This window comes from Meleagris gallopavo, chromosome 6, assembly GCF_000146605.3.
Source record: "Meleagris gallopavo isolate NT-WF06-2002-E0010 breed Aviagen turkey brand Nicholas breeding stock chromosome 6, Turkey_5.1, whole genome shotgun sequence".
NCBI lineage: Eukaryota > Metazoa > Chordata > Aves > Galliformes > Phasianidae > Meleagris > Meleagris gallopavo.
In genome coordinates, this window is record NC_015016.2 from 48,625,824 (window position 1) to 48,637,493 (window position 11,670).

The window sequence follows — 11,670 nt, forward strand, 5'->3', positions numbered from 1 at the left end:
TTTTCCCCCTCCTGAGAAACTCAATGTCTTCATTCTTTGGAGTGGAAACTTGAAATTCAGGGGATGAATCACCCTTGTTTTAAGGAACTGCCTTTTGAAAGGAACCCAAGATGGCAGCATGTGCAATATGCAGGACATGTGGTGTTCATAAAGGCCAACAGGGATTCTCTAGGAGATTTGGTGGAGTATTTGGGCTGCATTTTTCCTTAAAAGTTAGCTGTAAATATTTAAATAGTAGGTACTTAATTAAAAAGTCAGAAGGTCACATACTACTTCCCCTATCAAATAAGTGTTTGAAAGTTGTTCAGTAATCTCTTTGGTGTTTTTTTTTTTTTTTTTTTGAGTTACTGATTCCTTAGAACTGTTACTATGAAGCTGAAATAAGAACTAATCATAGAATCTTAAGTGTTGGAAGAGGCCTATGAAGACCATCTAGTCCAACTCCCCTGCAATGGCCAGGAGCACCTAGATCAGGATGCCTAGGGCCTTAACTAGCCTCACCTTGAAAGTCTCCAGGGTTTGGGGCATAAGCCACAACAGTAGGTAACCTGTTCCAGTGTCTCATAAGTTCTTCCAGTACCTTACCATTGAAATGGTAACTTTATTTGCTTTTTCAGGAAAAGATAATTGAAATGTGGCTTTAATTAAGAAAACAGATCTTTCTTTTTTAAACATACTCAATTCTTCAGCTTTACAAAAGTATTTTTTTCCTCTTTCATGTCAGTGCTATTAGTTTATATGATCAAGATTTTTATTTCTGATGCTGCACCTAAAATTCTTTTAAGTGATGTATATATTTGCAGTGGGGACTAAGGAGATAGGAGTTCCTTTGCCACTTACTTTTGCTTGGAACTGTGTTGAATAATTGTTTTTGAAATTTCAGGTCCTATATCTATTAGTTATATCAAGTCTTTGCTGTTGTTAATACTAATTGAATTGTAATTAAGAGGTCTCAGCTGGATGCTATAGCTGTGAGAAGCACAGAAATGTTCATTCTGGTCTTCTCTAGCTCTAAATAGCTAGTTAAAAAAATCATTCATTGATTCTTTTTCCTGTTGATGCATTCTACTGGACTCAGTTCTCTGCTATGCAAAAGCATCTTGTTTCTGTATCTCATGTATCTGTATCTCTGTATTTATGAGTTGAAAGCTTTTTAATAAAGCAAATCTAGTTTTTAGACATTCTTGTACTAAAGTATTTCAGTGTGCTGCTGTGTCAACTTGAGCTTGTTTTGATCTTTTATTTTTTTACCTGCTGAAAATTCATGTCTCATGCCTAAGATAGGGTTTTCAAATACTTTGTTTTCTTATTGCTTGTGGTTTTTATAGTATTTTTATTGTTATTAGTTTATTAAGCATTCCCTAATGCTTAATAAATTATGAATGTGATTTACTTAATAATCTTATTACTTAATAAATGTGAATGTGATTTACTGCATGCCATCATTTCTAAAAGAGCTATTCTATCAAATGGTTATCTTTCATCAGTGAGTCTCATAAACTGCATGTGATTATTGGCACAGTTTTGGGTACCTTCTTAAGTGTCTGAGTTGAATACCCTAAAATAGATCCTACTATGAGATCTATTCTAGACTTGTAGCTATTGGTCAGTAAGGATTTGATTTCCTCTTTATGCAGTTGTATTTGTGGATTTGGGATTATTCCATGTGCTGGTACTTCCATGCCAGGAGTTTTATTTTGTGGAGAAGGAACTTGCAATCAGTTAATGGATGTTCACATTCAAAGAGTCAGCACAAGCAGAAAGAAAACTGTTTTCACCCAGACTGCTGGTGTTCGTAATGTGACCGTAGACATTTTTTTTGAACGGGTAGAGACTCTTTGACAGCAAACTTAGGTTACGTGATCGTGGTCTTGCATTTTCAGGTTCCTTTCACAGGCCTCTTCAAAGTCATTTATGGAATTTGCAAATTTTTGCTCTGCAAAACACAAATTGAAAGCAACTGCAGCACTACAGGCTATGGAAAGAGAGAGGAAATAATACAGGACAGTTAGGAATTCAAATTTGGAATTCAGAGTGAAGTTGGATCTCCTTCTTTGCACAGAGGTAGGGACACTAATGATGAATTCCTAATACCTTCCTCTTTGTTGGCAGTGACTTTGTGTACTTGCAAGCAGGACTGTCTGCCTGACATACGGATGTATGGTGCACTCATGTGGTTTTTAAGTTCCTGCTGAGCTCTAAGCTTCAGGCTAAACTTCAGTCCCTTATCTGCCCAGGTATAAGGTAATGCTCACCCACAGCTCGTGGCAATGTTGAGGCCTCTTCTATGGAAGGTGACTGGCCTTTCAACAATATAAGGCCAGGATGTTTTCAGGATGGTTTTTCCTGACAGAGCTTTAATATTTGGGTTACTAGTTTCATAGTATATTGTAAAATAATGATCTTTACTGCTGTAAAACACCTCTCTCTAAGTTCCTGAAAACTTACATGTCCTCCCTAAGAAAAAGCAAATAAAAATGAGAAAAAATATGCATCAACTTGAATAAGAACCACCATCTTAAGGTACATAGTGAAATAGACGCAACGTTGGAGAGTGAAGAAAGTAACAAATCTAATTAAAATGTTTTTTCCTCCTCTTTACAGTTACTGTCTCTTGTTGTTCGTGTATACTTGCTTGCACATAAATAAATGATGGACCGACTCAGTGAACTCATTGTAATAAATTGTTTGATGTGCTATCTTGAAAAAAATCTTTTGAAATTCTGTCTCTTTTCTTTGTCTGTTCACCTTGTGGGTCTTGATATCTTGCTTCCCATCTGTCTGATTCTGCTATAGTCTGAGCATAACTTTTCAGACTTCAATGCAGGTCTCTTTTTGTTCTGGTTTAGGTAAGTATATAACAAATGTGTGATTTGGCTGTCAAGAGTAATATCAGAAAGGAATCTTAATGTGTGTTGCTTTTACTGATGTGAAATAGAGAGATGCTTATCTGTGGAGATGTGATTATACGTATTTACGTATGTAATCTGCCTCTGCAAGCAAATGAATACAGAGATGTCTGTATTACTGTATTAGATATGCTTTAATGTTACCAGTCCAAAGGTTACTTTTATGGATCTCTTATTACTGAAAAAGAGATGATTCAAGAAAAGGTTTAAACCTATATTTAAAAATCTATAACTGAACAGGTAATACAGATCAATCTTCAGTTTGAGAAGTTAAGCTGTAGCTGTTCTGTGCAGAAATTGCCTCTAAGCTGTGAGATCTTTTCTGAGTCTTGAAATACAGGGGAGTTTGGAGAAATACTGGTTTTGTTAACAATATCTCTATGGGGGATATCATATCTGTAGAAATGTTTTTTGAGTTGTCATTTATAGTGCCTTTAGTTAGAAGTTGCTTAACTGTAAGACATAGACGGGTAAGTTCTGGGTTTCTTATTAAGGACGTAAAGCATTAGTGCTGGAAGATCTTGTAGATAGTGTTATGTCAGTGAGCATAAAGCCTTGATGAGATCAAGGGGAATGAAATGAGCCAGGAAAAGAAAGAAAGGAAAAACAGAGTATTCCTGGAACTGTTATAAGACTTTCATGAGACTGGAGGAATAGCAGCAAGTGTTCTAGTCTGCTAAATTCATTAGACAATTACTGCTAATGGGGCAAAATGCCACAAAGTTTACTCAACTAAGTATGTGTATGCATAAAACACGAAGTACTGAAATACTTGCTTTGATGTGGTCAATAGAAGTTTATTTGTATAATAATGATGATAATAAAAATAATACTTCCTTTTGGGTGGGTAATTTGACTGGAAAGAAGGTATGCAACTCAGAAGAAATTCAGAAGGAACTTGAAGCCTTCTTTCTTCGTGATTTACTGAAGAAAAATTGTAAACAATTTCAGCAAGATATGTAGATGCGTGTATTAAAGCAAAAGATGAACACATTGACTGAAAGGGAGATGTTTTTCAGACTGAGGCCTTGACATGCTCCACGCAACTTTTAGTTCTACACATGCACAGTCTTTGACAACCTTCTGACTTCCCTGGTATTTGCTGGCTGCTGCTTCTGAAACAAGCCTTTAGGGGTGCAATTCCAGTGCCCAGTGAATGCTGTGTTTTAAATCTTTTTTTTCTATTGTATTGGGTACAAGTGCGTTGGAGAAATGTGTACCTCTTTGTTTTCCACTGTTAAAAGAATGACATACATCTCAAACAATTTGCAAAGCTGCTAGAAATATGTATTATTTTAAGGTTAGAATTTTTCTTGCAGAACATCTGTTTCTACAGCATAGAGAGCAAGTAAGGGAATGACATCTCAACTTGATTGAATCTGTTATTAATGTGGTAGGATTTCTGATTTGCACAGTTTCAATTCACTATGTCCTTCTCACAATTCAGATTTATCTAACATTTCCATCCTAAAGTGGGAAGAGCTAAATAGACAGGGTGCTCTTGTGTCTTAGCCTGTTGTAGTGGATGCTTCTTATCCATAGGTGAAATGTGTAGCGCTGCACACAACTAAGAACAACATCTTGCAATTAATATAGTATGAATTTTGTCATCATTGCATAACCGTTTGCTGTGGTAGAAAAATATCACTGTGGTGTTACCTCAGATTGAAAAATGAAAGGAACAATGAGATTAGGATATATGTTATTAATAAATAAATACGCTTTTGTGACTCATCTAACTGTAATAATAGAGTGTTTCATTCTGTGTTACCAAGGAAAGTTGCAAACGAGAAGGAAAAGTCCTTTCTACATACTTCACAGGTCCATTTCCTTTATTGCTGAGATTTTCCAGCGGATCTCCTACTGAGGGCTAGAGAAGACTGAATGAAGTGACACTGATATAATAAGCTGCAGCTGAAACACAGCTATAAAGTGTTTTCCAACAGTTCTCAGGAATAGTGTTGTATTTCTAGTTAGTAGTGTTTCAGAAGCAGTTAAATTATCACTTGCTGTACATCTTCCTAGGTTTTCTGCCAGTCTGAACCAACATAAACTTGACTTACCATTATATATTTGCTTTAAATATGGAACTGATGCACTCATGTTGCCTTTTCAGAGCACATGAAGGAAGGAAGGGAAAATGATTTTTTTTTAAGGGATTCCGATACCATGCACACATTACTGGTGGACTTTAAATTAATTGCTCTGCATTTTGATGTAGACTAGTAGTGACAAACAGTGTAAACACTGGTCATTGTATGAAGTTTCAGATATCTCCTCTAGATAGAATTAAATCTTTTTTGGGGAAAAAAAAATCAGCCTACCGTGAAAGCAAGCAATTTTACTTTCACAAGTATTTCACAAGTATTCAAGTGTGAAACAAATGCATCATCTGATGAATTAGTGAGAACCTAATTTTAATGCTTTGATGTGTTACTTGGCTTCAGATACAGTCCCACACAGTTCTCCCAAAGAAATAGTGATGAAGAATCTGACAGTGACTATGGCAGAACTACTGATTTCATGCAGTACTGCATCATAAGTTTTCATTCTTTTCCTAAGATATATTTGTGCTTTACAAAATGTTTACCCTTGATATTATGATTACTACAGTTTGCATGCTATATTTTTCAGACAGTCTTCTACTGGTTTTGTCTGTCTTACTATTAACTTGATAACTCATTCCTTATCTCCTAGTGTCAAATGACCTACCTCTTCATGTTGCAGGATATGTGGGAGTTGAAGAATTCTCAAATAGTTTCTGTAACTTGAAGGAGAACAGGAGAAAACAAAGATCTTGTGACTGAGGAAAATGTCTGTGATTTAAGCATGGGTCTGAGGTTCAGGAAATGGGAGATCTAGCTTACAAATTCATTGTGCTGCTTTTTCCCTTTAAAATTTGGACAAGACACTTTGTGCCTGTTGACTGTTCTGCAAAATGTTTAGGGTAATACTGCCTTATTTCTTAAAGGCAGTTTAATGCTAGATTTGCATGGCATTACTAGTGTTATGGAAAACTATTTTTTTTTTTTACTTTGAGTTTTTCTTAATCACTTTCATATCTTTTTCAAGCTATTCATAATATGCGATGTAAAAGATGCTTTTGTGACATAAAATATTTTACCTTATGTAGACAATGACATTCAAGTACACAAATCTTAAAGAAGTTTCTGGTGAACTTTGCATTTTTTTTAATACTTTATTATTTTTCCCTATTTCCAGGTTGCATGTCTTACTCATGTAGCAGCTAATTACCTGAACTGCAAAATTGAAGCTAAACGCTGGGGTACAGCTCATGGCAGTATTGTTCCATATCAGGTAAACAAAGCATTGGGTTTATTCTCTTTTTTGAAATTCATGATTTTATGTATTATGAGATTGAGAACTGACTGACTTTTCCCATGACCTGCTGTATTCTGTAATGTATCTGAGTCTAGGTAGGACAAGGTTCTGTTGTTCATTGTAGTTTCAGCATTTTGCATATTTCTTCGTCAGCAGTAGATTAGTAACAGAACACTGAAATAGATCAAAAGGGTTTAATGAAATTGGATGACTTTAAAGCTAACATGGTGACTAGATTTTTTTCATCTGACAGAGAAAGCAGGTTTGTTTTTTTCGTTTTAAGGATGATCTGACTTTCATACCAGTCACAAACTGATTTTTTTTTTTTTGTCTCTGACTTATTTTTACCTCGTGAGTTTCCAAGAACAATCTTAAGTGGCTGTGGAAGTCAAAGAGTTGCTGTAAATTAGACGTTTTCCACTGAGTTTCCTGCAAGTCGCTAGTGCTCACTCAGACAACAGGTTAGAAAAAGAATTTACCAGACCTCCAATGTCCACAATGGAATTCATAGCCTGCTACATCTAATGAAAGGCTGTAATTCCTTAAAATAACATGACCTTCATCATATAAACAAGCAGAGGAAAAAAATTTGCTGCAAGCTTTATGTTCTGGCTAGTATGGGAAACTCTTCAAGTAAACAAAATTTTGTTCTTTTCTAGCTAATCGTTTGGTTGTCTTGATGAAGGTTGTACTAGCTTAGGGAGATCTGGGCATATATACTTAATCAGTCTATTCTTTTTTTCATAGTTTTTGGTCATTTGTTATCAAAACTCATGTTTGCATCCAGCTAGGCAGAGTCTGGATTTTTTCATTTCTGGCTAGACTCCTTTAAATCTTGATAGGGATAGTTCCCAGTATTTGTCTGGGAAAGCTGGCATCTGCACAGCACTCAGTATCTTTCTTGGTAGAAAATGAGAGGAACTCCATGGCAAACATCAAGGGCAGGCCTTCTCAGCTATAAAATGCAAATCAGTTCTTTTTGTAAAGACTTTGCCTACTTGAACCAGGAGACTTTTTTCTTTTTTTTTTTTTGTACATGTCACTGCCTAGTTAATAGCAATTTTTGCACCAGCTAGAGAGATTGCAAATTCTCTCTGGGAGATGTTGAGATGATGTGGCTGTTTCTGCAAGGCTGATTTTGATCCTGCAGTGTTCCTATCTCAGGTGTACTACTGTTGCTCTGGTGAGCACAGCAGGATGTCCATATTTTTTAGGACCAGCTCTGCATGCTGTGTAGTGCAACGTGACCCAGCCTTACCAAGCATCCACTACACAAGTTGTTCCACGTTTCCGTAATGTGACCTTTTGGTGTTACCCCTTTTTGAACTTTGGTATGTTGAAAGTACAAAACAGACCTGAAGTGTCTGAAGTTTGTGTAAGCAAAACCAAAAACCCGACTAAACAAAACATTTTGTCTTCACCATACTGCGTTTGGTTGAATAAATGAAGCTTGGATCCTTTTAGTACCTTTTGCTGTTGTTCTCTTGTGGCTTGACTCTTAACTTTGTATGAGCTAGCATGGCTGTAATTTTGATGGTGACTTTAAATTTAATTGTGCTTTCTAGAGTTTCTTTCTCACTTTACTTTGAGAGTTAAGTTAAACATTAGAAATTTGAACTAATCTTCACTGTTGTGATTATATTGCATTTATAGGTGCTTCCAGAGCTCATTTGCCATATAGTTTTAGAACAAAACTCTGTAACTTGACAGTCACCCCCTGTCATAGTTATTGAATATATTGTCTTTTGCTTACTGAATTAATATGTGACTATCACAATGCTAGTTCTTATGAATGTTTGTTTCAGGGTATTTTGGCCAAGTGAATGACTTATTCAAATAATAAATATGACATTTTAGGAAATTGAACTTGCATATAACTCAGAACAAGTATGTGATAGCAAAATGTTGTTCCTTTCTTCCTATGGTCTCAACCTTAATTTATTATCATTTGCTGTAGATTGTACTTGCACGTTGGTAGTGAATTATAACTTTGAAGTGAAGCAGAGCCTGAAATCCTGCTGAAAAAATGTCAGACCATGATAAATTGTGGAAGTATGGGTTATCGTGGAATATACTTTTGTAAACATTAAGGCAAAATCTAGACATTTGTGATATCTTTTTGTGACAGAAGCCTGGTCAGAGTCGCATCCAAATCTTAAATATAAAAAACCAAAATCTAAAATAAATACACATAGAAAACGTTTTAAAATATATGTAGTTAGTACTTAATTATTTTTTTAATTGTCGTGGTAAGTGTTCTAGTGCTCTGTTTAAAAAAAATCAAAAAATTACAATAGCATTCAGCATATACTGTTCACTGAGTTATAATTTCATAAGTTTGACAAGAATATCTTTGCAAATGGCTTCATTTTTCTTTTCTGTTTACAGGGCCAAATTTAGCATTGTGTGTGTATTTAGATTTTTAACTCCACCAATTCCCTCATTACTTCTTCACTGTTACTCCAGTGGCATAATTTTTCCTGAGGTGTGTTAACCCTTGACTGACCTTTCTTTTTGTATTTAAAACTAGGTTTTCTGCTAGGTTTTCTCTTTCCTGAAATTACCAGGATGCGTAGCTCCTTTGAAGTCCTTGACCAAAGAGATGAGGAGTTTGGAGAAGGATTTTTATACTTCTAATTTTTTTTTCTCATTTTCTGATAGTGTTCTCCTTTAACCATGTGAGATGTTGAAGCTTTCATTTCTGCTTGCTCATCACCAGAACTCACAAAAAAAAAAAAATTGAACTTCTTTTCAGTGCACAATGTCTTTCAAGGTACACCTAAAGCTGTCTGTATGGAGCTTGCCAAGCAATTTGCAAAAGTTTTCAATAGAAGCAAACTTTGCAATGTGCCACAAAGGTGAAGAAATCTAGGTTCTAATTTACGAAAGAAACTAATTTTTACAGTGCTGAACCCTTCATAAAAAAACCATCTGCTTTGAGCATATCTTGCTTCGATAGGCTACCACTTTGATCCTCTGAAGAGGAGCAATATCTTGAGTGTAACTAGATCCCAATTTGCTTAGCTTCAAATGTTCAAACACAAACCTTGAGTTCTGGTCTGTATCTTAAATGCAATTAGTACATTTTTTAAACAAGTTTCTGTAATGAGACAGGTTGTTTAGCTACAGCTGCACCATGATTATCCAAAGGAAATCAGGAGCTTAAAAGCATCCGGTTTACATAAATGTGCTGCGAAGTAAAGTTGTGTTACTGTCTTTCATTTGGGGTGACAAGGTCTTCCCTCATTCTCATGGTTTCACCAAGGAACTATCTTACCTGTAACGTGGCTGAGATCTGTACACTCACTTACTCATTTTCCAGTTGGAACAGTGGGAATAGATAAATTCTCCTCAGAGGATCTTTCATAGCAGTGTGTTTACAGGTAGCTTATTGCCCTTCCATCAGCCACCTGGATAGCACTTTGGCATGCAAACTTGTAGGTAACAGCATGGACTTTTTGCTCTTGGGCTGTAATGATAAAAGTTGCTTTGAAAACTACAAGACCAAGCTCCTACAAATCTCTTCTCCACCTACCCAAACATTCTCTTCTGTAAATACAATCTTATTACTCTTCCAAGTTTTTTCTTAGCGTTCACAAGAGCTGCTCAAATATCCTTCGTATTTTCAGAGTGTGCAGAGGGCACAACCTTCTGCACAGAAAGTGAAATCACAAGACGGGAAACAAATGATTGTTTTAATCAATTGTCTGTGCAATGCCATAACTAATCACACCTAACATGAATGGTTTTTATATCTAAACATCACTGAGATTTTCTAAAGGTCAGCCCTTTGTTGTGCTAGCTGTAAGATTTGCTTCGTGTGAGGCCTTTCAGTTTAAATATGTAATGAAAACCAAAATATAAGTTCCCGATGAAGTAAAAGGCAGGAAAGTAGTGGGAAGAGGAGTGTAGTCATAGTATGTAAATATCTTGGCATCGTTTTTATAGTTCTGCATCTCATTCTTTCGTTGTGGAATCTTGTAGTGTTCGAGAATCTTACAACAAAAATCCCTTGTTCTTTATGTCTCATCACAGGAAAAAGTGCAATAGATTATCATATGCCCAACTGATCTGGTGGAGTTGCTTTTCATGGGTGTGTATGTGTACCAGTTTTACTAACTTTGCTGTGGAGGAACTCAGAGTTTTTCATAATCATCCACTTTATGTAGTGGATAGAGCAGCAAAATAATTTTAGTCATTCAGAAATGTCACACTGCTTATTCCACACAAGATCCTAGATGTACAGTCACTTTCCTTTCTGCCTTGATTTGTTTTTATTTGGATATCTCTGCAATTAACGTGCCTTGGAATTAAACTCAACTAAGATTAGAACCTGAATTATTTTTAAGTTTCTGTTTTATGTGTGAAACTCTCCTCTTAAAATCAATTTAGATTTATTTAATGGAAGAAAATCTTTCTTGTTTGCAGTGGCTTGATAAGGTGGAACTTTTCCAAAGGAGAGAAATGAAATACAGATTTCTGGGGGGAGTTCTAGGTTCAGGAAATGCAAGATGACCCTTCTTACTGTCTGAACCTCATCTACTTAGTATTTGTCTGGACTTTTTAACCTGCCTTGGGGGCCCCTTGTCCTATATTGTTGTGAAGAGTAATGAAACGTCACTGCTGAAAGTATTGCCCATTTGTCATGAAAATTAAATGTATTCACAGATTGACTGAATAGAAACTTTGTGCTCTCAAGCAGGAAAGCATGCTTTCTCCACTTACGGAGTCAGTTTCCAAAGAACAGTTTGGTTGTCCTCAAGATATTTTTTGACTCATACCTGTACATATATATATATATTTTTGGAATGGCTTCTTTTTCTAATCTTATAGGGGAGAAAGCTAGAGAATCCTCTGTCATCCGAGATTTTATAAAATAAGAAAGCAAAACTGAATATGTAAGTGTTTTAGTTTCACTGTCTGTGATAAGGGTCCTTTGCTTGTTAGGAAGTTAGAGTTTGTTTCCTTACCATTTTAGTCAGTGAAAAGGTATAGTAATCATCTGTGGGATGTCATGTAGGAAAAGTTCTCACTTAGGAAGAATGAATTCCAGTTAGTCAAAACTAATAACATTATATAGTTATCTTTCTGGTGGTTGTCTTTCAATGAGTTGTCAAGCCTCTCTTAGGCAGAGCTGCTGTCTGGAAAGGAAATCAGTGGGTTTGCCTTGGGCAGTTTCAGACATGCTCAATGTATGATGTGAGGTGTACTTAGTTTTGTTCATACATATCCCATCCTGTCACACTTCAAAGCCACTCACCTTGTATCTGTGTAGCATGACTTCTTACCTTTACACAGGTAATTTTCAGATAAAAATGAAATGTATTTTTAATTTAAAACGTGAAATATATATATATTTTTTTTTTCTTGAAGGAAATAATTCTGTGGCTTTCTGCTTTAATCAATGCCTGCAAGGGAT

General features: G+C 35.7%; 1 protein-coding gene across 5 annotated transcripts in view; it reads left to right on the forward strand.

Annotated features, from left to right (window-relative positions):
* SUGCT (succinyl-CoA:glutarate-CoA transferase) overlaps positions 1 to 11,670 on the forward strand; it is a 358,596-nt gene that overhangs the window by 54,589 nt on the left and 292,337 nt on the right. For all 5 annotated transcript variants that reach the window (XM_031554006.1, XM_019616695.2, XM_031554005.1 and 2 more), the window contains one exon: positions 6,132 to 6,227. In XM_031554006.1, coding sequence (XP_031409866.1) covers positions 6,132 to 6,227 — 96 coding nt within the window. The remainder of the gene's footprint in view (positions 1 to 6,131; positions 6,228 to 11,670) is intronic.